The sequence below is a fragment of the Panicum virgatum genome, chromosome 7N (genome assembly GCF_016808335.1).
Source record: "Panicum virgatum strain AP13 chromosome 7N, P.virgatum_v5, whole genome shotgun sequence".
Lineage (NCBI taxonomy): Eukaryota > Viridiplantae > Streptophyta > Magnoliopsida > Poales > Poaceae > Panicum > Panicum virgatum.
In genome coordinates this window covers 37,723,291-37,747,191 of record NC_053151.1, presented here as the reverse complement: position 1 = coordinate 37,747,191, position 23,901 = coordinate 37,723,291, and the positions used below count along the sequence as shown (strand labels likewise).

Genomic DNA, 23,901 nt, shown 5'->3' with positions numbered 1-23,901 from the left:
CAGCCAGCAGTATTATTCTCTCATAATAAATCAGCACCAGCCACCAGCTACCAGCCAGTCAGCGAAAGAATATTTTGTCTCATTTTGGAGGCCTTAGGTACCGGTTATTTTACCCGGTACCAAAGGCTCGAGCCATTGGTACCACTTTCGGGGTACCGGTTCAAGAAACCGGTACCAAAGGGTAATCTCAACCGGTGCCTATGGCACTTTTTCTAGTAGTGGCTGATGCGTTCCTGTTTTTGCACCCCCCCCCCCGCGCATCGCTTCAGCGCTCTTCAGGATCGAGCTGCTGCCGCCGACGGCCGACCTGACATGGTGTTGTGTGTGGAGCGAGATCGACGCCAGCTCGGGATGTAGCACAGCGCTGCAGGGTCCGCAGCGGCTAGCTTAATCAAGCTGCGCGCCCGTGCACAGTACAGTACGACAACTAGTCGGTGCGTGCTGACTGGCTGGCTAGCTGCTGATCGAGCCATGGATCTTTATCTCGGCGCTGGTAAACGGGACGTGGACGGCGTGGTGCTCTGTAGTCGTAGATGTCGGAGCTGCAGTCATCGGGGAGAAAAGAAAAACATGCACGGAGAGCGTGGGTCGGACCTCGGGATTCCATGGCGGCGTGAACCAGTTGGAATATGCTGCCTCGCGTGGGCTGCTGGAGGAGATCGATCACGTGCCACACCGCCTGCTTTATTTGTCACAGCCAGGTGGGCGCCCAGCTAGCGCTTCATCCTCCTCTTGCATGCTGATGCTGGCGCGGCTCTGTTGCCGCCGCCGGTTAGGTTACGGATTCGGCTTGTCACCAGCGGGGCTGCCCTGTAGTCAGGATTTGGCTTAGTGCGGAACACATTAGTGCTGATGATCACCAGCAGTGGCGGAGCGTGATCCAAGAATGAGGGGGCCCACCCTTTGTTAATTAACCTATTACAGTAATGAACAGTGTTAAAATCACTGTTTAACTAATGCAAAGTTTGCATACAAGAGGGACCAGAGCCTAGTTTCGCCTTCATGAGGCTCCGCCCCTGATCACCAGTGATGGCGGCAGATTGTGGGTGAATGGCGACCTAGCGGCCGGGTTGCCGCAGGTCTCGGATGGCGATGACGGAGGACAATCCCGTGGCCAGCCAAGTTGGTGGGAGTCACTACTGGAAAAACGCACATTCGTCCACGGCCGTTAGTACCGGTCACGGCTTTGGCCGGTACTAACGTGCAAATTTAGTACCGGGCCAAAGGAACAGTGGCCCTGGGAGCCTATTAGTACCGGCTGGTGGCTCTAGCCGGTACTAAAGTCCGCCACCGACAGGCTCTGACATCCGCCACCGACAGCTAGTGACAGTTTAGTACCGGCTGGAACCACCAGCCGGTACTAAACTGCCGCGAGGAAATTTAGTACCGGCTGGTGGCTCCAGCTGGTACTAAATGTGGCGCGTTAGTACCTGCTGGAGCCACCAGCCGGTACTAATGCTCCCACTATAAATTGGCACGCTTCTTCTTCCCCGAGCCCGAGCCAGTGCCATTTCACCAGAGAAGCTCGAGCTCGGGGTTGTTCTTCCCTTAGAGAGTTGCCGCCATTTGTTCTAGTTTTAATGAGTGTTCTAGTTATCCAAGTACGCCAAAGGTTTGCAACTTCATCCTCTCTTTATTGATATTCTTTATTCTTCGTTTTATGCTCTATAGTTAGAGAAATTTGTGACTTTTAGAAATAGTGAGGATGAGTATGATTTCTTTGATTTATGCAATGATTTGAGATATATAGAACCGATGACTTGAATGTGGGAGTAGGTTTATTGGCTAGGTTGAATATGAAAAATTTGTAGACATATTTTTCAATCATTTTCTATATATTACAAATGACCGTAGCATATTTTTTATTTTTAGATTCAGATGACCATGTGGATAGTAGAAATTTTTAGAATGAGTGTAGACAAAACATGTGATTGTAGTAGATATAACCATAATGTGGATAGTTAATTTTTTATAATGAACTAATGAAAGAATTATAATAGATTTTTTTTATTATGAATTGATTATTTTGACACTCTAGTGATGTATTTATTCAGGCTCACATTGAAACTATCTGTCGTGGTGTGCTAACCCACAGCCGGGTGGCGGAAAGCACCCGCCTAAGCCCAGAGGGTGTGTACTCGGGGGTTAGCTAGTCCTTGTTCGACCTCGCTCAAGAACACGATGAACACAGCAGGATTGGAGTGGTTTGGGCCACCGGAGCGTAAAACCCTACGTCCACTGTGTGTTGTATTGCCTTGCCTCGAGAGAGTCCGCGAGAGCTTGTCTGTGTGTCTCCCGAGTGCCTGTTGTGTACAGCGAGCGTCTCCCTTTTATATCTCAAGGGGACGCGTACATGGCTGTTGGGACCCCGACAGGTGGGCCCAATGATGTAGTACAAGATAACATACTGCTCATAATTATGGCGTTGCAGGCGAAGGAGATCTCTCTCCTGGATTCCATTGTGTGCTCCTGGAGTTCCCCATTCAGCATGTCCAGGCGCTGTCTTGTCGGAACGGCGCCAGGCATAGCTAGCGGTGTTGCCTGCCATGTAGCTGATCAGGCCGCGTAGCTTGCGGCGTAGGCGGCATGATGGAAAAGTGTCGTGTCGTCGTATCCAATTAATGCGGCAGACGGGCTCCGCGCGGGTGCGGCACAGGCGGCTGCACTGTATACCTTGGTAATACGTGGTGCACAGTGAGGCCTGACAAAGGCTGTCCCGCGTGCCGCGGTGACAGAGCACGCCTCAACCATCCGCATTAAATGCGGTGGGTGGGCGAGTCTTCTAGCGGAAGATTCGCGCACGAGTCCGCGCCCGTGCCTCCGGGACACATGGCGGCTCCGGACCCCCACACGGTAAGGGAGGTCCGGATGGACGCAGGAGGTCCCGGACCCCTATGGGGGGTCCGAGGCCTCGGCTGTCAGCTCGGAGCTTTCTTTCCTTAGGGACACGTGGCATCTCCGGACCCATCCCCAGGCGGGGAATAGGTCCGGGGCCATTGGCCTGGTGAGAAAAGAGCCTGACCCGTGGGACCTGGCTACTCCGTCCTTTGCACGCAGTTACGGATAACTACGCGGGTCCTGCCTTGCCGCAGTAAGAGTGGGTATCCCTGTTACAGGGTACCGACAATGGCCCCCGGGCCCACCTTGGGGGAGGTACGAACCCGCAAGTGGGGCCACTATTGCGATTTGGCTCTGCATAGCTTGAAGCTTCTTACTGTAGGGGTCTTGACCGGCTTTGACCATCCATCGGGTTGTTTGCTGCCTCATCACATCGCAACGGCTTACTGACTCATGGCCCCCACACACAGTGGTTCACCTAGTCACGCGCGCGACGCTCGGCATTGTTGCGGCCGGAGTAAACGGTACATTTACCACCGGCGCAGCTCCCAAAAAGCCCGGCCACGCTAGCGCTTAATACGCGCACGTCAGAACAGCTTCCGCCTCGCTTCGTGCGTGAGCGACGGTTCAGATCCCGCCTTTTCACACCTTTGTTGGTTACCCGCTCTCCCTGACAGATGGGCCTGGGCCCCCTTGTCATGGACCGGCGGTTAACACCAGGTGCGGGCGTCGCTTGGGTTCCAGTGACGGTTCCGGGGCACGCCGGTTGAGTCAGGCTTTATAATGGGGCGAACCGCATACCGCGGTTACTTTCCCGCATTCGCCATCTTCCTTCCAACCTTTGCGCCCCTTTGCCTACGAGCTTTTCTTGCCCCTTGCTCTCCACGCAAATTGTTCTTCCTCTCCACAGAGAGATGGCTTCCCTCGTTCATCCCCGCCGGTTCCAGACCGAGGAAGAGTTGAACACGGAGCGCCGCCTGCTAGGGTGGAGCCCACATGAGACTGGCTGGGGGATCCGATCAGGCTCGGTTCCCCTCGGCAACCTCCGCGCCGGGGAATTTGTGCTTTTTACCTCGCACATTTCCTGTGGCGTGGGGTTGCCGATCTCTTCGTTCTTGCTGCTGCTGCTGGAAGACTTCGGCCTCTAGTTTCAGCACCTCACGCCGCACTCCATCCTCTTGACGGCCATCTTCGTGCACCTGTGCGAGATGTTCGTGGGGGTGCAGCCTTGCGTCATCCTTTTCCGCCATCTCTTCGTCCTGGTGAAGTCCGGAAGGAGCAAGGACGAAGTGGGGGGTTACTACTTCTAGATGAGGAGTGACCTGCCGACGCCTTACATTCCTGGCCTTACTGGCGGGAAGTGGGAGGAGTGGCGCAGGGATTGGGTGATCGCCACCACCGAAGCCAACGAGCACCTCGCCCTGCCGGCCGAGGGACCCGCCATCGACCGTGCATCTTGGAGGGCCAAGCCAATCCTGCAGCCAGATTTTGACTCCATGCTGGGCAAGATCAGGTCGCTTGCAGAGAGCGGCCTCACCTCGATGCACGTGCTCGGAGATTTCATGAAGCGCCGGATTGCCCCCCTGAAGCAGAGGCCGCGTCCTGCTTGGAACTTCACCGGCCTCAACGACTGCAGCAGGACCCACCGCGGAGAGGGGAGCGATCTGACCCAGGAAGCCTTGGAAGTCCTGGTGCGGGCAGTGATGGGGGATGCCTTCATCCCGGAGCAGCTGATCCTTCCCCAGGGTGTCATCCCCCTCTGCGAGGACTCATGCCTGAGGACTGCGGTGCTGGCCACCCTGCCGACTCTCGACGACGGTGGGCTGGCCGCACGCCAGACCAGAGGTGACCCGAACCGTGGGCTCCGGATTCTTGGTGCGTCCGGGAATCAAGATGCGCCGGACGTCGCGGGGTCCGGCCTTACCGCCAAGGGCAAGCAGGCCGTGGCTGGAAGCGCCGCCTCGAGTGGTCCCAGCCAGGCCCAGAGCAGCTCCAGTGCGTCATCGGGGGAGATGGGCCGGCGCAGGCTACTCAGGGGCGACGGGACCCCAGTCACGGAGCTCGCCGCGAAGCGTCAGAGGTGCGCCGAGGACGCGGGCCAGGGTAGTTCCCGGGCATCCGGTCTTCGCGAGACCTCCGGAGCTGTCGTGCCGCCGCCATCGCTGCCGAGAGATACCTCCCGCCGGCAGCAACAGCAGCAGCATCCATGGGAGCGGCAGCAGCAGCAACAGGAGCAGCCCCGGGTTGCGCCTGCGCCGCGGCCACGGGAGCAGCAGTAGCAGCAGGAACAGTCACGGGTTGCGCCGCAGCCGCGGGAGCAGCAGCAGCAAAAACGGACGTCGGGCCTCCGAGGACGCTGGATACCCGGCGCTTCAGGGTTAGTGGTATTCTGGTCACGCCCCTTATTCTCGGTGCTCCGCTTATGCTAAAGGCTCATTTTCTTTGTTTCGCTAGGGCTCCTCGCCCAAGCATCCCTTCCACCATCGCCGGCTCGTCGGCTGATGCCCAGGCGACCGCGGCCTCGGCGGCGACAGCGGCGGCGACGGCGGGTGCGGGATCCTCGGGTGCAACGACTTCTGCCAGCCCGGTGGTCCCCAACACTATAGTGGTAGGTGCGCCTGTGGCGGGCGCGGCAGACGCAGCGGCGGCGGAGGCGCCGGTGCTGGGCGCAGCCGCACCCGACGAGGCGGAGGCGCCGGTGCTGGGCGCCGCCGCACCCGACACTGCGGCGGTGGAGGCAACGGTGCTGGGCGCAGCCGCACCCGATGCGACGGCGGCGGAGGCGCCGGTGCTGGGCGCTGCCGCACTTGACGCAGCGGCAACGGAGGCGCCGGTGCTGGGCGCAGCCGCACCCGACGCAGCGGCGGCGGAGGAGGCGCCGGAGACAAGTGCTGCAGCGGAAGCTCCCACCTCCAGCTCCGGTCTTGTTGCAGAGGAGGAGTTGGAGGTGGTCTTTGGCAGGCAGCTCCTGCAGCTCCAACTCCCGGAGGAGGAAGCGACTCCCCTTCCCCAGGTGCTGATCCAGGTCCGGTGGTAGATAGAGGAGGCAACCTCCTCCGCCGAGGCAGCCTTCCGGCGGGAGTGGGCTGCTCTGGAAAGCGAGCGCCAGCGCCTCTCGGACTGGCACACCCGCCTGGAAGCGCACACGAAGGCTGAAGCCTCCCGTGCTGCCGAAGCCCGGTCAAAGCTCAAGGCCGACCAAGAGGCCTATCGAGCCAACCTTCTGAAGGTTTTCAACCGGGAGCTTGCAGTATTGAGCCGGGAGAAGGCCCTGGCTCAGCGGGAGGAGACTTTTGCCTTGGAGGTGGTCAGCTTCGCTGCCCAGCAGTCCGAACTGGAGACCGGGCTCGCTGCCCAGCGGTCCGAGCTTGAGACCCACAGCCAGGGTCTTGAGATCCGCAAGCAAGAGCTGGACGAGCTCTCTGGGACCCTAGCCGGATGGCGAAAGCAGCTGGAGGAGATGGCCAGCAAGCTAGCTGTTGCCGAGGCGGAGCTGGAGGAGGACCGGAAGTCCCTCTCCAAGCGGGAGTCCCACGCCACCGGCATAGAGAAGCAGCTTGGGATTCAGCGCGAGTCCCTCAAAAAGCAGAAGGAGTCGGTGGCGAAGAAGAAGGCTGAGCTCGAGGAGAGGTCCCGCGAGATGGACGTAGCCAAAGCGGCTCTGGACGCCCGAGTGCAGGAGGCGGTCCAGGAGGCAGTCCGGAAGCACCAGGAGGACCAGCACGTGGGGGCCCAGCGGATCGCTAACTGGGCGACCGAAGCGAGCCTAGCACTGGTGCCCTTTGGAATGAGCCCAATCCATGTGGCAGAGGCGCCAGCATCGATTGCTGATGCCCTTCCAGTGCTGAGCTCCGCTTCGGACAGGCTCCGGCATCTGAGCCGGTCCTTGCCGGCCAGCTCGAATCTGAGGGCCGAGAGCTGATCCGGATGGTGGCGGAGCACATCCTGACCTGCCTCCGGAGCCACGACCCGGCCATCTCGCTGACGCCCGTGGTCGATGGCCCTGTAGCGGAGATAGAGGCCGCTGCTCGGGACAGCGTGCGGGAGGTCGTCGACTTCGTCGCCGCCTACTTCAAGCGGGAGCCTGCAGACCCTTGAGCTGGGCATTGTATCTTTTTTCTTTTTGCTTTATGTAACAAACATTGTACTAGTTGAAAATTTTGAAATAGAAGAAAACTTCAACTTAGCTGTTTGTCAGTTGCTGGTTTGCGGTACGCAGCACCCCGGCACCCTGGCCCCCTGGCGGATAGGTTCAGTTGTTTGGACCTGTATGCCACCTGAGCCATAGAAGATACTCTGGACCTCCTTGGGCATAGGTGCCACATAGTTTGCAAGCCGAGCGAGCGTCTTATTCCTTCCCCTGCGTAGCAGAAAGAACTACAGAGAGAAGAATCAACTTGTTCGCATGGTAGTAACGATACTGCGACTTAGCTGTTTGATGTATGCAGGATCGATCGTTGGTGTCTGGCTCAAAGCAAACGCCCCGGCCCCCTAGGAGATAGACTCAGCTGTTTTGAGTCTGTCTACCATCAAGACTGGACTTCGATCTGCATGAAACCTTTAAAGCGGATGCCAGGACCCCCTGGTAAGTAGGCTCAATGATTTGAGGCTAGCTACCACCAGTCAGGGCTTAACCAATGTACCACTTCAAAGTTACAGCTTAGTAGCAGGCCCGCGGGACTTACTCTGGACGGGTCCCAGGCTAGTACCAGGTCCGGGGCTCTAGATGCACAGGTCCAGGTAGCTCAGTGCTTATTACAGAGTGGTGGAGTGTGTAGGCTTAGGGTACGGAACTGAGCTAAGGCGCTACACAGGGCTCCAGACCACTCCAGAAAACAACACGATTTCTCCGGACCCGGCTTCGACGCCCCAGACCCTTCCCAGCAGTGGGTGAGGTCACTTTGTCATACTCGATCCTTTGAGAAATAGAGCTGGACATGCCGTGTAGGACTTAGGAAGCCAACTCTTGAGCTGGAACGAGGTACGGGCCCCTAAATACCCGGCTCCAGGTACTAGAGCACTCGTTACAGGGTGGTGGAGTTTGTAGGCTTTGGGTACGGAACCAGCTAAGCGGCTACACAGGGCTCCGGACCACCCCAGGAAACGAGCACCCCTTCTTCAGAGCAGGTCCCTAGGGGTCCGGACCCCTCTCCAGCAGCAAGAGGGTCCGGACCTGTACGACAGTCCAGCAGCTCAATACAGATCTTAGTTGTAGCAACAAGAGTAGAGGTCCGCGCGGGGGTTAGAAAAGTAAAATCTCAAGAATTGAACTGCGAAATTAAATTTTGACACAAAGACAGAATTAGGCAAATCTTTCCTTTGCAACCTGATATAGATGGCTTGCAGGGTGGATGCCAGAGGCCGGGTTTACGAGAGCGGACCTCTACCGCTCTGGGCCGCGCGTTAATGCTAGCCGACGGTGCGATGGATGCCAGAGGTCGGGTTTACGGGGGCGGACCCCAACCGCTCCGGGCCGCACGCTGATTTTATCTTATTACAAAGGAAAAATTAATTTCGCCGCTCTGCCTAAGTGTAAAACTTACGCAGATGTTCTATGTTCCATGGGTTGGGCAGCGGCACTCCATCTTCTGTGGCGAGGCGAACGCACCCGGGCCGGCACACCTCTGTAACCTTGAAGGGCCCCTCCCAGCTGGGGGAGAGTTTGTGGAGCCTTGCTCGGTTCAGGATCCGTCTGAGGACGAGGTCGCCAGCCCAGACCTCCCTACTGTGCACGAACCGTTGGTGATAGCGCCTGAGCGCCTGGTTGTAGCGTGCATTTCGGATTGCTGCTCGCCACCTTCGTTCGTCAATGAAGTCCACGTCGTCACGCCGCAGCTGCTCCTGCATGGATTCGTCAAAAGCCTGGACCCGAGGTGAGCCCAGGTGGATTTCTGGGGGAAGGCATGCTTCAGCCCCGTAGACCAGGAAGAATGGTGTCTCCCCGGTGGCTCGGCTGGGTGTGGTCCGGTTGCCCCATAGCACGCACGGAAGCTCATCAACCCATTTGGCACCATGCTTTTTCAAGCAGTTGTAGGTGCGGGTCTTGAGTCCTCTGAGGATCTCTGCATTCGCTCTGTCAACCTATCCATTGCTGCGGGGATGTGCCACGGACGCAAAGCATAGCTGGATGCCGATGTCCTCGCAGTACTCTTGGAAGAGTCTGCTTTTGAATTGGATCCCGTTGTCCGCGATGATGCGGTTTGGGACGCCAAATCTGCACACAATGGACTTGAGGAATGCGACTGCTGACTTTTTGGTGATGTTCACCACAGGGGTAACCTCCGGCCTCTTTGTGAACTTGTCGATGGCGACGTAGAGGAACCGGTACCCGCCGACGGCCCGGGGGAATGGCCCCAGGATATCCACGCCGCACACGGCGAATGGCCATGAGGGCGGAATCATCTGTAGAGCTTGAGCCGGTGTGTGTATTTGCTTTGCATGGAACTAGCATGCTTTGCAGGAACTTACCAGCTCTGCCGCATCCTGGAGTGCTGTTGGCCAGTAGAAGCCATGCCGGAAGGCTTTGCCAACAAGCGTGCGAGATGAGGAATGATTCCCACACTCGCCTCCATGGATCTCCGCGAGCAACTCGCGACCCTCTCCTTGGGAAATGCACTGCATGAGGACCCCATTGGCGTCACGGCGGTAGAGATCCCCTTCTACCACCGCGTAGCATTTAGCCAATCGTACTATGCGCTCAGCGGACACATCGTCATCAGGGAGGATATTGTCTTTCAGGTAGTCCCAGATCTCGGAGATCCATGCATCGGGAGCTTCCTGAGCAGGTGGGAGTGGCTCTATGAGGTCTCCATGATCCTCAACAGAGCTCACAATCCAAAGCGGGCACCAGAGGTGGTACGCTGCCGGGACAGCTAGCTTCGAGGTGCTAGCTTGATCCCCTTCACCCAGTTCGGCAGGCTGGGCGGTAGGTCTCAGCAACCATCTTTCGAAGACGCCCTCGGGCACGGGTGCCCAGGTAGATGCTCTCGCGGAGAGATCATCCGCTGCTGAGTTAAGTTCGCGGGGAACGTGTTGCAGTTCCAAGGCGTCGAAGTCCTTCTCGAGCTTCCTCACGTGGATGAGGTATGCTGCGAGCTGGGGATTGTTGCAGCTGCAATCCCCTCGGACCTGCTTGACGATTAGATGTGAGTCCCCCTTCACCAGAAGCGGCCGGACCCCCAGAGACAGGGCTTGCGTCGCCAGCTTCTCGAGCATCTTCTCGTCACGTACCCCCTGGCGGAATGCAGTGATAATAGATGCATCGGAGATACGAGGAATGGTACCCCGTACCTTGGTGAAGCGCGAGATGAATACCCGAAGCGTCTCTCCGGGTTTCTGCCTCACGGCGTGGAGGTGTGCCTCCACACCATGCTGCTGGTATGCGCTGGCGAAGTTCGCTGTGAACCTCACACAGAGCTCCTCCGAGGACTGGATCGTCCCAGGTGTGAGGTTCATGAGCCAAGTCTGGGCTGGCCCAGACAAGGCTACATGAAAGTAGCTTGCCATGACGGCGTCGTTACCACCAGCTGCTGTGATGGCGGTAACGTACACCTGTAGGAATTCCGACGGGTTAGTGGTACCGTCGTACTTCTCCGGCAGGTGCGGGCGGAACTTGGACGGCCATGCCACTGCGCGGAGGTGCTCCGCCAGCACAGCGCAGCCCACCCCAGCCACCGGGGCGCACACCTGTATCCGGGCATTCACTGGAGTCTTGGGTGCTGCCACGTCCAAGTCGGCGTTGAGGTTGCGACCCTCAATGTTGAGACGGCGCTCTCGCGCCCTCTCGACGGAGATGCGGGCATCCTCTCCCGCGTGCCGGCGGTTGAGCTCCGCCCGCAGATCTTCTGTTCGTGTGCCCCTCATGGTGGGGGAGCGCACGGATGCCGACGCACCACCCTGGCGCTGGTGGTAAGGTACCACCGCATTGCTGGGCGGAGGTCGTTGCCCAGTCCTTGCAGAACTGGGGGAGGCTTGAGCCAGATGGAGGAGACGGTCAACGTCGTCCCGCCACTGCCTCAGGGCATCTGGCGAGGCTGCAGCAGCTGGAGGGTTGCGAAACAACTCCCTAGCCGCCGCCAGCGCTCCGCCGCTCGCAGCCTGTGAGGGGGCCCATGACGGCCGCACTGACCCTTGCCGGCGAGCAGCGCGCGCCGCCGCCGACGGTGGCTGCTCCACGGGCATAGTTGCCCCTGGAGCAGGAACGCGAGAGGCGTGTGGCATGGAGGATGCCTCACCCTCAGTCATCTCCACGTCGTCCACACGAACCATGGAGATGAGGAAGAAATGAACTGCGACCAGCTAAAGCCCCCTACCTGGCGCGCCAAATGTCGTGGTGTGCTAACCCACAGCCGGGTGGTGGAAAGCACCCGCCTAAGCCCAGAGGGTGTGTACTCGGGGGTTAGCTAGTCCTAGTTCGACCTCGCTCAAGAACACGATGAACACAGCAAGATTAGAGTGGTTCGGGCCGCCGGAGCGTAATACCCTACGTCCACTGTGTGTTGTATTGCCTTGCCTCGAGAGAGTCCGCGAGAGCTTGTCTGTGTGTCTCCCGAGAGCCTGTTGTGTACAGCGAGCGTCTCCCTTTTATATCTCAAGGGGACGCGTACATGGCTGTTGGGACCCCGACAGGTGGGCCCAACGATGTAGTACAAGATAACGTACTGCTCATAATTATTGTGTTGCAGGCGAAGGAGATCTCTCTCCTGGATTCCATTTTGTGCTCCTGGAGTTCCCCATTCAGCGTGTCCAGGCGCTGTCTTGTCGGAACGGCGCCAGGCATAGCTAGCGGCGTTGCTTGCCACGTAGCTGATCAGGCCGCATAGCTTGCGGCGTAGGCGGCATGATGGAAAAGTGCCATGCCGTCTATCCAATTAATGCGGCAGACGGGCTCCGCGCGGGTGCGGCACAGGCGGCTGCACTGTGTACCTTGGTAATACACGGTGCACAGTGAGGCCTGACAAAGGCTGTCCCGCGTGCCGCGGCGACAGAGCACGCCTCAACCATCCGCATTAAATGCGGTGGGTGGGCGAGTCTTCCAGCGGAAGATTCACGCACGAGTCCGTGCCCGTGCCTCCGGGACACATGGCGGCTCCGGACCCCCACACGGTAAGGGAGGTCCGGATGGACGCAGGAGGTCCCGGACCCCTATGGGGGGTCCGAGGCCTCGCCTATCAGCTCGGAGCTTTCCTTCCTTAGGGACACGTGGCGTCTCCGGACCCATCCCTAGGCGGGGAATGGGTCCGGGGCCATTGGCCTGGTGAGGAAAGAGCCTGACCCGTGGGACCTGGCTACTCCGTCCTTTGCGCGTAGTTACGGATAACTACGCGGGTCCTGCCTTGCCGCAGTAAGAGTGGGTATCCCTATTACAGGGTACCGACACTATCTATAAGCTAAAAAAATCTTTATTTCGAAACAAGTATATGTCGTTAATCTCCATCCAATAGTGACGACACTACCTTTCGGGGAAACACTATGCGCTATATAGACGTCGCGAATCGGCTAGTCGCATCACCAGCACTTCCGATTGATACGAAGACAGCATTTGACGCAATCAGCGTGGCCGTTGTTGCACTGAGAGCATATCAACGAGCACGCTGCCTGTGCCAAGTGCTGTGTTCATATTAACCGGAAATGTTGGTGCTGCGACTGGCCGATTGGTGACATCCTTGTACCGCACCGTGTCCCCCCGAAAGGCATTGTTCATCACCGCAGGGTCGAGGTTACCGACATATACATTTTATGAAATAAAGTTTTTTTTCTTCTAGATGGTTTCTGGATATTAAAAAGAGTGTTCTCCGGGAACTGAAGGGTGTCAAAATAATTAGGAGTTATAGAGATTTATTTCAATTAATTAGAGATTTCTCACAATTAATTTATTCAGGTTTTTTTTGATTGAGAATTAATGTGATTTTGCATTGTAGTTCAAAGACACTTACCAGCAAGTGTGAAATGTAAACGAAGTAGTGTTGCTATTGGGGCATTAGTCACATTGTGCCTGCTCTGTCATAGCTCTTTCTAGACCCTTCATTATGTAGATAGGGTGAGGTCAAGACCGACGAAGAATAAGGGCTTAGAGAGAGCTGTGACATAGCACGGCACACAATGATGATTAATACCTCAATAGCAACTCTAATTTCATTACATTTCAGACTTCATTGTAAGTGCCTGTGCAATTCGAATATGAGGATATAATGATGTACATATTTACATTGTAATTGTAAGAGTTTTTTCAATCAATTTGCAAATTAATGTGATTTATTTTAATTAATTTATTTAGATTTTATTGTAATTGTAAGAATTTATAATGTTGTAAAAAATAATAGTGTTTTCCAGTAAAATATGGCTTCAGCAGCTGGAGGGAGTGGCACCGGTGGGGGTGATCGTTGTGGAATGTATGTGTCGTGGAATAAAATGTGTATGTGTTGTGGAATCTATGTATGTGTTGTGGAATGCATCGTTTGGTATTTGTTATGCATTAAGTTGCATTATTTTGGCACTCTAATGATGTATTTATTGGGGCTCATATGAAAACCATCGAGACGTTTAAAAAATGTATGTTTCGGATCATGAATATGTCGTTAACCTTGATCCTTCGGTGAAAAATCTGATATTTGGGGGTAGAATCGATATCCACGATGCGGTGCGGTATATATGAGGACGCGATGAAGGAGTACGGTCTTGGTCCCAATAATGAAATCCTCGATGGTTTTAGAGGAAGTGACCCTGAAACAAAGCCTTTGCAACATGTATTTATTAATTTGGACTTCTATTAATTTTGTATTTCAATGTTAAATTCGCAAAAATGGCTTTTGTATTTCATTATGTTATGTGCCAATTTAAATGATATGAATACAAGTAAAATAATGTTGTTACTTAATTCAAAATTGTAGATCGAGGGACCGACAATGGATGTACGGCGACCGGTGCACCATGGCGTGGATTAATGGTCTAAAGTCTCTTCTCGATGCGGCGGAGGCTCACAAGTCATCGAAAGGATTTATGTGTTGTCCGTGCCGCGTTTGCCAAAAGAAAAAGGAATACTCTAAGAGGAGCACTCTACACGCCCACATTTATGAAAAGGGTTTCATGGATAACTATACTCTTTGGACCAAGCACGGTGAACCTGGAGTTGTGATGCAAGATGGTGAAGAAGATGATGATCATAATATTGCAGACTGGGCTCATCTATATGAAGCGGGAGCCTTTGAAGATGAACCCATGGACGATGCTAAAGAAGGTTGTTTGCCCTCTTGGATTGGAGGTACAGAAAATTCACGCATGTCCTAACGATTGTATTCTCTATCGAGGCGAAGAATATGAGAAACTGGATGCTTGTCCTGTCTGTGATGCAAAACAGTACAAGATCAGGCAAAATGATCCTGGTGAGGTCGACGGGGAGCCCGTCAAGAAAAAAGTTTCTGCTAAGGTGATGTGGTATTTCCCAGTAATACCACGTTTGAAGCGCTTTTTCAGAAATAAATCCAATGCTAAATTGCTGCGGTGGCACAAAGAAGAGCGTAAGCAAGATCAGATGCTGAGACACCATGCGGATGGGTCCCAGTGGAGAAACATGGATAGAGATTTCCCAGATTTTGATAACGACCCAAGGAACATAAGGTTCGGTTTAAGTACGGACGGAATGAATCCATTCGGCGAGTGGGGCAGCAGTCATAGTACATGGCATGTGACCCTCTGTATGTTCAATCTTCCTTCTTGGCTATGCATGAAGCGGAAGTACATGATGATGCCGGTGCTTATCCAAGGCCCAAAACAACCGGGCAATGATATTGACGTGTACCTAAGACTGTTTGGGACGAGTACAAACAGGAGAATTTTGACCTGCGAGCATTGCTTTTTGTTACCATCAACGATTGCGCGTGCACTTAGTACCGGAGGAGCGGTACTGGTCGGGAAACCGGTACAAACCGGGGGTTCCTGACCGGTACTAATGAGAGATTTTCTAGTAGTGAGTGTTACGTTATATATGTTCCTGATAGAGCTGGTTTAGCGTATCATATATTAGTACTGTACTGTTATGCGATGGTAGCTGATATAGAGACGTAGATGGAGGATGTGAAGGGAGTGATCCATGTACGACCATGCGGATCGAGGTCACACACGTCAGATAAGAAGATGAACAACAACACGTAAGCAATCGAATACATTCAAACAACTTTTGTCGCTTATATTTGTGACAACGCGGAAGCTTTATTATATATGTTCAAACATGTTAATTAAACAACTCACTCAAACAAATTTTATAATTTGTTTTTAGTATTTTTAAACATGACGTGAAAATTAGCTACATCTTAGAACAAGTTTCCTAGAAAAAGAATCTTAGAATAACCTGTAAATTCCTTCTAATACATTTTTTTGGAAAGTTTCTTCTACACAAATTCTAATACGCCCTCCGTTCCAAATTATAAGTCATTCCAAGAATTTTGGAGAGTCAAAAATTTTCAAATTTGACCAAATTTATATTACAAAATAATAACATTTATTATGAAACCAATTAAGTATCATTAGATTCTTTGTTAGCTATATTTTCATAGTGTACCTATTTGATGTCATAAATCTTTGTGTTTCTTTCTATAATTTTGGTCAAACTTTGAGATAGTTTGACTCTCCAAGATTCTTGGAATGACTTATAATTTGAAACGGAGAGAGTATAAAACTGCTGTAGATAACAATTACGAAAGGGGATGGGGATGAAGCATATATAGTAGGTGAACGTGGAGCCAAACCAAGCGGGGGCCAAATAAGTTCACTTCTGTAAATTTCTGCTTGTTAACATCAGCAAACAAGCACAAAATAAGTTGACTTGCAGTGAAGCAGCGCGTGGAGGAAGAAGGGGCTGATGCCCAGTTTCGCCTCCGGCCTCCACTATGGTCCGCCCATCGGCCCATGGTAGGTTTGTTTTTTATGTGTGTTGTATATGCATGTAAGTCATAGGTGCTGAGTAAGGCACTGCTGGTATCATGTTGTTTTTTTCCTCCTTAAGAGAACTTATTTCTTTCTTATCCTAAATGAAAGCCAGATGTTCACAAGTCATGTGAATAAATATCTTTTGAAAGGATGAGCCAGTCGAACATCTCTCTTTTATCAACTTTTATGGTAACTCCTCCATAATTATATAACATTTAAAACAAACTATTTAAATAAAATTGAAATAATTTGCTTGTTATAAACGTCATGTAGTTAAGAATGAAAGAAGTGCTAAATTACATAGTACACCACTCTACGTCTACCAGAAACTGATATTTTAGATTAAGGATAATTCCGACCTCAGCATCCACAAGTTGAATGCTCGGCCAACATCTACGGGAAACTGATGGTAAACAAATCCATCAGCGGGGTAGATCGAGATACTTCCTCCACAGAACCAAGATGCATTCAAGGATATTAACATGTAATGATCATACAGCTCCTTTGACACCACAAAGCCAAAGTTTTTTTTATTATTATTCCAGCAGTTGAAGCTGCTAGCCAAGCACTCTCGGTTTAGCATTTTCGAATAACTTACTACAAATGAGAAACACTAAGTCGGTACACGATAAGAGCACGGGAAACTAATTAAAGACGCAAGGGTGATTACGACGACTGAGTGGACGCTACAGCAAATCAAATGCACCAGCATGCATGGCTGCGGCGCGGGGTGCGTGCTAATAACTCTGGGACGCTACTGGATCGGACCCTGCTCGCCTCGCCTCGCCGGCTAGCAGGACTTGGTGCAGAAGCACTTGCGCAGGATGCCGCCGTGGTGCCTGCACTCGCCGGAGGGGAAGCCCTCCGTCTGGCACACGTGCTGGCAGTTGCTCTTCCTCATGCAGGCGCCCACGAACTTGTGGCTCTGCGACACGCAGTGCCGCGCCTCCGCCACCCGCGCCGGCCCCATCTCTGCACACCACGCGTCCATCCGTCTCGTGCCATCAGAAAAAAAAAAAGCAAACTAACAATGGGCGCGGGCGCGTGAGGAAGACGAGACGAGCGAGGAGAAATCATGCGTGCGCGCACCTGAGGCGACGAGGAGCAGCAGGAAGAAGAAGAGCACGGGCGCGGCCGCGCGGCGGGAGGCCATCGACGCCACCATTTCGCTGCCTGCTGCTCTACTACTCTCAGACCGGGTCACGGGCTCGGAACGGCGTTGTTACAAGTGGACTGGTGTCTGGTGGCTTGCAGTTTGCGCGGTGCCGAACGGGGGCTCCTATACATCTTGTGGAAGGTAGATAAGCCTTTCATCTTTAAAGCCCATTTAACCCAATTAGTTGCTGCAAACAAGTTCAACATTTCAACAAAATCACCTCAACATTTTTTATAAACATGTTCAACATTTAACTTCGAATTGTTGAAACTATAGATACGGAATGTTGAAACTGGAGTCACGGAATGTTGAAAAATACTAAAATTGAAAGTTGAACAGGCACCTCTTCTCCGGCGATCGGAGCGCCATCTTCTCCGGCGCCGGCGCGGGCGGTGCGCGGAGCAGGGCAGAGCGCAGCTGCGGGACAGCGGGCAGCGTGCGGCGGCGGGACAGCTCCCGGGGGCGCGGGCGACGGCGGCGCGCGGCAGCGGGGCAGCTCCCGAGGGCGCGGGTGACGGCGGCGCGCGGCGGCGGTGCAGCGCGCTGGGGCGCGAGCGGCGGTGGCGCACGGGGTGCGGGCGGCGGCCATGCGGCGTGAGGAGAGGGCGCGACGCGAGGCACGGGCGGGCGCAGTGCAGCACGAGCAGATGGCGGCGGGTGGGGGAGAGAGAAGGTTAGGAGAGAGAGGAGTTAGGGTTTGAGATGGATCCAAGGGTTATGATTGTTTGCACGAATCTTAAACAGTGGAAGATGAGGAAGAAAAAATCTTCCGGAAGATACATAGGATTCACGGTGCCGAACGAGACGGCAGCGGGGTTTATATAGGGGGGCATTCAGAACGCCGGGCGGCCCGGCCCGGCCCGGTCCGCTCACAATCCAGGTCCGTTTAATTTCGTGCCCTTGAGAAAGGATTCAAATCCGCCGATTTTGTTTTAAATTCGTCCAGGACCGGAGCAGCAGCAGCAGCGCATGGAATTCTGATCCGGTAGGGTTTTTCTAATGCAACATGGACGGTGCGAGGTTTGGGCTTTGGATCCCACCGGCCGTCGTCACACCCGTGCACCTTTCTTGAGGCGTTGCCGCAGGGGTATGTCTTCGGAACGTAGCGTGAGATCGACAATCGAGCGCGGCCGGCGGTGACGCATGCGTTGATCGATGCTGGGCAGGGTGCAGTGCACCGACCTGGCAGCGGGATGGCCGACGGCGCACGTGATCAGCCGCGTTTGGGCGCGACGAGCCACCGGGCAGCGGGCCAGCAACGCTAGCTACCAATGGGGCCGTGGGTGTAATGCCGCTTGGCCGCCGGTGATCACCGACGGCACGAGTGCAAATAAACAATCGCAGGAAGATCAAACTCGATGGCATGTTTCAGTTTTCTGAACTGAACTCCAACTCAACTCTGTTTCAGTTTTCTGAATAACATGTTCGACAGTTCAATTTACAGTGCGTTTTTATACTCGCCAAACCATTTACTCACCTCAGGATCAGCCAGGGGTATGCAGGTCTCCTTGGTTGACGGCGGAGCCCTCGGCGAGATACCGTTCTGCAAGCGCCGTGTGCAGTGCAGCCCCGACGGGCACGACATCCTCGTCGACGAAGAAATGGGGTTGTGAGCCGGGTGGACGGAGCCAGCTTCCTCGCTTCTAATGCCGACGCCGAACATAACCCCGGGAGCCAGCTGCTGGTAGAACGCGAAGTCTTCGCCCGCCATGATCTTCTCCCCCAGGCCTCACCTTGTCCAGGCCAAGCAGGCGCCTGCCGACGCCCTCCACGTGGCGATGCAGCTTCTCGTCGTTCACGACAGCAGGGTGCATCGGGTAGCCGTCAATCTCCATCTCGACAGCTCCCTTGCATCTATGCACCACAGCCTGCCCTTCTACCACCTGAAAAGGGGTGAATTTCCATTTCCTTCTGTATATGGGAATCCCACTATGCAGAATTGTTTATCAGAAGCACCTGGTATTCTGAGAATTAGGTACACGGTGGCGCTTATTTTTGAGAGGGAAACACTAATGCAGCTTTAATTTGTCAAGACAAGCAACATTGCCATGTACCACTCAGATAAAGAAACATGACTTGCCACGTTCATGCATGTGTATGGGCCAGTTACAAGTCTATAATATTAATACCATTCATCATATATGTAGATTGAAAGCAATTATCCAAGGAAAATGCATCAGTGCAGTCAGTGCTCTGGAGGTCCTAGTGCATTCAGAAGACAGCTATATTACGATAAAATAATTCTAATAAATTAAGTCGTGCATGATGCATGATCTTACTAACCTCTTTAACTCTTTTCTGCAGACGGTAGAGGCCTTCAGTAGTGTGCTCCTCAAAGTACCTCCAAACTCAACAATTCCAGGGGTGGCATCAAGGGCATTTCCAGCTTTGACATAAGTAACCGACACCACCTGAGCAGAATAAATATACACATTCCTTTCAGGTTTATGTTACAAGAAGATTTTGGCCAATTGCATTCTTGACATACAAATATCGATATTCCCTTCAGGTTGATCACACTGTTAAACCTACTATGGGGTCCATTGGTAATTAAGGAAAAAAACATCCTCTCAACTAGAGTGAGTTCAAGTGTAAACATGAGTAGCATGACCGTAATTGAGGTTTTTTTTAATGTAATTCTGTATAGTCAACAAAAAGAGGTTCCATATTCCCTTAAGGTACTCTGCGTGAAATCAGCAATATTGGTGCACCGCGAGTGCCCAAAATCCACATTCGAACAAATGCAGGATCAAGTGATCAGTACTAAGTGGTCCATGTTCAGTTCTAGGTTAGGTGGTACTTGCTGAGAATGATCCTTATGTCTGAAATGCAGTGTTAAGTGCTAGGTGGTAGTTGCTGAGAACGATCCATTGATACTTATGTCTTAAAAAGGGTGAACTAACAACTAGCAAGTCAATGTTATTACAATTAGTCTGCATTATATGATTCTCCATCTTTAGCAATAGGGAGCACTATTAGTCTTCTCTAAAGGTATTACCATTAGCCTCCAGTTGAAAGGACACCCACCCGGGTTCGAACCCGAGCGCTCGCAGGTCATGTGAGTACCTGCCTAGAGGGTTCGATATTCCCCTCTCTTAAGACAAAACCAGGGCCAGGACGACATCTTCACCCTAGATTTTTCAAGGTGTAACCAAGCACCAGTTTATTTAATTATTTTTTTGAGGAAGTAACCAACACCCAGTTTAACTGTGTAAGAAGAAATATTGTTCTGTCCATTCTGATCTAGGTTTATTTGTAACACCTCTCTATTGTGCTCTAAAAAATCAGATAGCAAAATAGCATTACCAAGAAAAGTATCATACTTGGCTGTGAAGTGGGTCATCTTCTCTGGAAATGAGCTGCTGTAGGGACAGGATGGTGAATGATGCAGCAACGATAGGGTCCACATTTAAGTGTGGGGTATCAGCCATCCCAGTTTTACCTTCTATTTTGGCTTGAAAGAAACACACAGCGGCTTGCGTAGGTCCTGGATGAGCTGCTATTACCCCAGTTGGTATCCGATAATCGACATGCATGGCAAAAATGGCTTCGCCCCCATCAAGAGCGCCTTCTTTTATTATATGAGATGCACCAGCACCGCCTTCTTCAGCAGGCTGAAAAAGGAGTCTCACTGTTCCCTTCACCACAAATGAATATCTATTAATTAATCTATGCAAGTGTACATTCTGCAAACCACATAACTTAAGGGAATTTGAAATATATGTAGTCAAACAAAGTTTTTTTAATCTAGTTTCTTGTTATTGGAAATTTTCTGGTCTTAATACCGCGCGCTCTGTAGCATTAACCTCAGTTTATGCGATATTCTGTCAGAAATATCCTATCCACTAGATTATATTTAGGATGAAATCAAATTTTTTTAAAAAAAACATTTGCTTCCATTTATTTAGAGGTAAAGAAACTCAATACTAGGATATGGAACCAAATTCTAGTAGCTGTTCCTACAGTCAGTGATAACATTGCAACTGAAATAAGGATGTCCATTGAAAATCAGGAATTTATCTGAGAAATAAAATTCAATGTGGGCCAAAAAAATCTGAACTAGAGAGCATATGTTATACAATGACTGCAGTGCTAGTGGATCAGGTAGTTTCATTTTCTGCCTCTACTCTAAGGTACTTAGTATAAACAAAACTTAAATTCACGAATGATTGAATTCGAGCAGGACTATAAAATTGTACTTTACCTTGAGCTGATCCTAACGCTGACTGAGCAACTTTGCTGCCCCCAGGAGCATCGCGGTGTGCACATCATGCCCGCAGGCGTGCATCACCCCGTCCACTTTGCTCTTGTGCTCCCACTCCACTAGTTCCTGTCGTCCGCAACCAACAGAATGAAATCAATCCAACCAAGCATCTGCCGTAGTCGTAAAAGCCATCTTACTGCTGTTCGCACCATCTACTGCTGTTCAATGTCCACACCCGAAGCCCCAGGTGGCCAGGACCCATGAGCGGCATCAGAGAGGGGAGAGAGGGTACAGGACAAAGGACCTGGAGCGGGAGCGCGTCCATGTCGGCGCGGAGCGCGACGAAAGGGGGCGCGCCCGAGCCAACATCAGCGACGACGCCCGTCCCTGCGACGGCGCGGTTGCGGATCCCGAGGCGCTCGAGCTCCTCGCGGACGAGGGCGCTGGTGCGGTGCTCCCGGAACGCGAGCTCCGGGTGCGCGTGGATGCGGCGGCGCGCGCCCACCATCCACTCCCGCTCCCCCCACGCGCGCCGCAGCAGCTCCTCCCCGTACTCCGCCGCCGAGGCGTGAGAGAGAAACAGGAAGACGAGCAGCAGGAGAGGACCCGCCATGGTTTCGCACCGGCACCGCTCTCGCGGCCGGCCGGGGACTCCGGGCAGGTGAGAGAACTTGGACTTTGCTAAGCTCGCCGGTGAAAACGGACGCTGACAGACCAATGGATGGACCGTCGGGGTTGTTTTTTCTTAGTCTTGACACCGATCGCTATGCGAATCAGCACCTTTTTTTCACCCGACTTCAGAAAAACATGACGACGAACAAAACTTCTCAGCAATCAATTCTGTAGTGGACAAAAGGATCATTGTGCAAAACCAATTGCAATGACATATCAAGTTGAGCCAGCAGCTGTCACTCCATTCAGAAGTACTACTATTGAATAAACAGTACAGGTACAGCGGAACTGAGAGCAATGAGGAAAGATGATCAGGCCCTTTATTGGTCAAATCTTACTAAAAATCTAGTCTCACTATGAAAACGATTCAGCTGAAATGGCATCTCATTTTCTTCAGCCCAATCCCCAACCGTCCGCACTGTGGGATAATGTTGCCTACTGTCTGTCTGATTGGCTGCATCTCTGTGAAGAACGGAATGACCCACAAACATTGTCGAAAACCTTTGTTCCTGGCAGCAAGCAATGATTGGCAGGCCCTTGTAAACCCATTCCTGAAAATCACTAGAGTGAATTAGCAGGAGAAGCGATCCTCGGCGAAGCAATAAATGATATCCAGATGAAAAAACAACAGGAAAATATTACTAGCGCAAGGATCACTTCCCAGATTCCAGTAGCAGCAGATGAGCATAGAGCCTCAGCCAAAAAATTAGTAACACTTCAACAGATGAGCTCCCGAAGGGGAAATTAGGTTTATTCAGTGCTTAGCATTCAAAAGAATTATATCTAGTGTATGGAATGTCGATACACATGGATAGTGAAATTTAAAATCAAGAATGCTTAGTATCAAGTCGAATGAGTATTAGTTAAAACACAGCCCAATACTTGTGTGCTTGTACTCCCAATGTTTACTATGATCTTCAAGAATTTCCCTGTCAACACTCTAGATTACTGGCCTGCCAAGGAGCACCAAATAAAATACCTACTGAGGCCACTAACTCTGTGTCTCGTTATTCCAGACAAACCCCAGCCACTTTCAAAACTACTGCACATGAACTTCTGATTTTAGTTCTTTGCTGTACGAAAACTTTGGACAAAGTTGTCTAAAGTTTGTTGACATACTAATTATCCTCCTCAAGAAGGCAGAAATGCAAGCAGCCTAGCAGAGTAGCAGTTCTTAGATTTCACAGTTCAGTTTCCATTAGTGCTTCTATATTTTTAGTAGCATCACAAAACACGCTTTTTAATCAACCATCATTTTCTTTCCACAACCTACCTAGAGCTGCATCTAGAATTAGCCGTTGGCCAAATCTGAAATTCTGAATACATTTGGTTGATTTCTTGTTATAGTGCATTTCAATCTCATCATCGTATTTGAAACCAACTTGACATTGATGATTTCTGGATAAAAATACCCAGAATGGCAATTCTCACTCACAATTTTACCATCAAATCTTTAATTCAGACAATAAAGTACTGCGACGAAACACGAAAGTAACTCACCTCCTACGCACCAAGCATGGAACTGTAGCAGTAGATTCATGGCCGCGCGCCGCCGCCCCTCGACGTCCAGCACCGGAGCGGCGGCAGCCTCTGCGGCCTCGCAACCGCCGCTCTTGCGGCGTCCTAGGGGCCACGACGGCGGCACGGGCCGCTTCCGCCTCTTGCTCCCCTGCAGGACGCAGTCCCGGAGCCCCTCCTCCACTTCCCCGACCATGTGCTCCCCCTCCCCATCTTCCTCCGGCTCCTGGCCGCCCTCCGCCATGGGCTGATCGTCGCAGGACAACGTGGCGGCCGTGTCGAGTCTGGAGAGGAAGGAGCCGATGGCGGCGTGGGCGTCGCGGAGGGCGGCCACCGCGGCGGCGGCGTGGGAGGACGGAGAGGGCGTGGATAGCGCGGTAGCGGCAGCCGCTGCGCGGTGGATGGCGGCGGCGAGGTCTGTGAGCTGCGGGACCTGTTGTGGCGGGAGATCAAGCTCCATGGCGACCCTTGGAGACGGAACTGAGAAGCTACGATGGCGGCAGAGACGAGGGGCGGTAAGAATCCGCGCCGTTTTCTGCGGTGCCGGCAGCTGTAACGGCTGGAAGGTTCCAGAAGTATCAGTACGTGT

At 52.7% G+C, this 23,901-nt stretch overlaps 2 protein-coding genes and 1 pseudogene across 3 annotated transcripts; all 3 read right to left on the bottom strand.

Moving 5' to 3' along the window:
- Window positions 1–16,517: 16,517 nt before the first annotated feature.
- Window positions 16,518–17,052, bottom strand: LOC120683050 (defensin-like protein CAL1). Its single transcript, XM_039965062.1, has 2 exons — window positions 16,852–17,052; window positions 16,518–16,734 (listed from the first exon to the last, which is right to left on the bottom strand). Exons 1-2 carry the CDS (start codon window positions 16,925–16,927, stop codon window positions 16,553–16,555), a joined length of 258 nt encoding a protein of 85 aa, XP_039820996.1. The 5' UTR covers window positions 16,928–17,052; the 3' UTR covers window positions 16,518–16,552.
- A 1,227-nt stretch (window positions 17,053–18,279) lies between these two features.
- On the bottom strand, window positions 18,280–22,014 carry LOC120683462 (annotated as a pseudogene).
- LOC120683461 lies at window positions 21,984–23,831 on the bottom strand. 2 transcript variants are annotated; one of them, XM_039965537.1, is made up of 2 exons: window positions 23,306–23,831; window positions 21,984–22,345 (listed from the first exon to the last, which is right to left on the bottom strand). In XM_039965537.1, exons 1-2 carry the CDS (start codon window positions 23,770–23,772, stop codon window positions 22,162–22,164), a joined length of 651 nt encoding a protein of 216 aa, XP_039821471.1. In that variant the 5' UTR covers window positions 23,773–23,831; the 3' UTR covers window positions 21,984–22,161. The 2 variants fall into 2 exon arrangements, with proteins under 2 accessions (XP_039821471.1, XP_039821472.1); XM_039965538.1 differs by having other exon boundaries at window positions 23,295–23,830.
- Window positions 23,832–23,901: the final 70 nt, after the last annotated feature.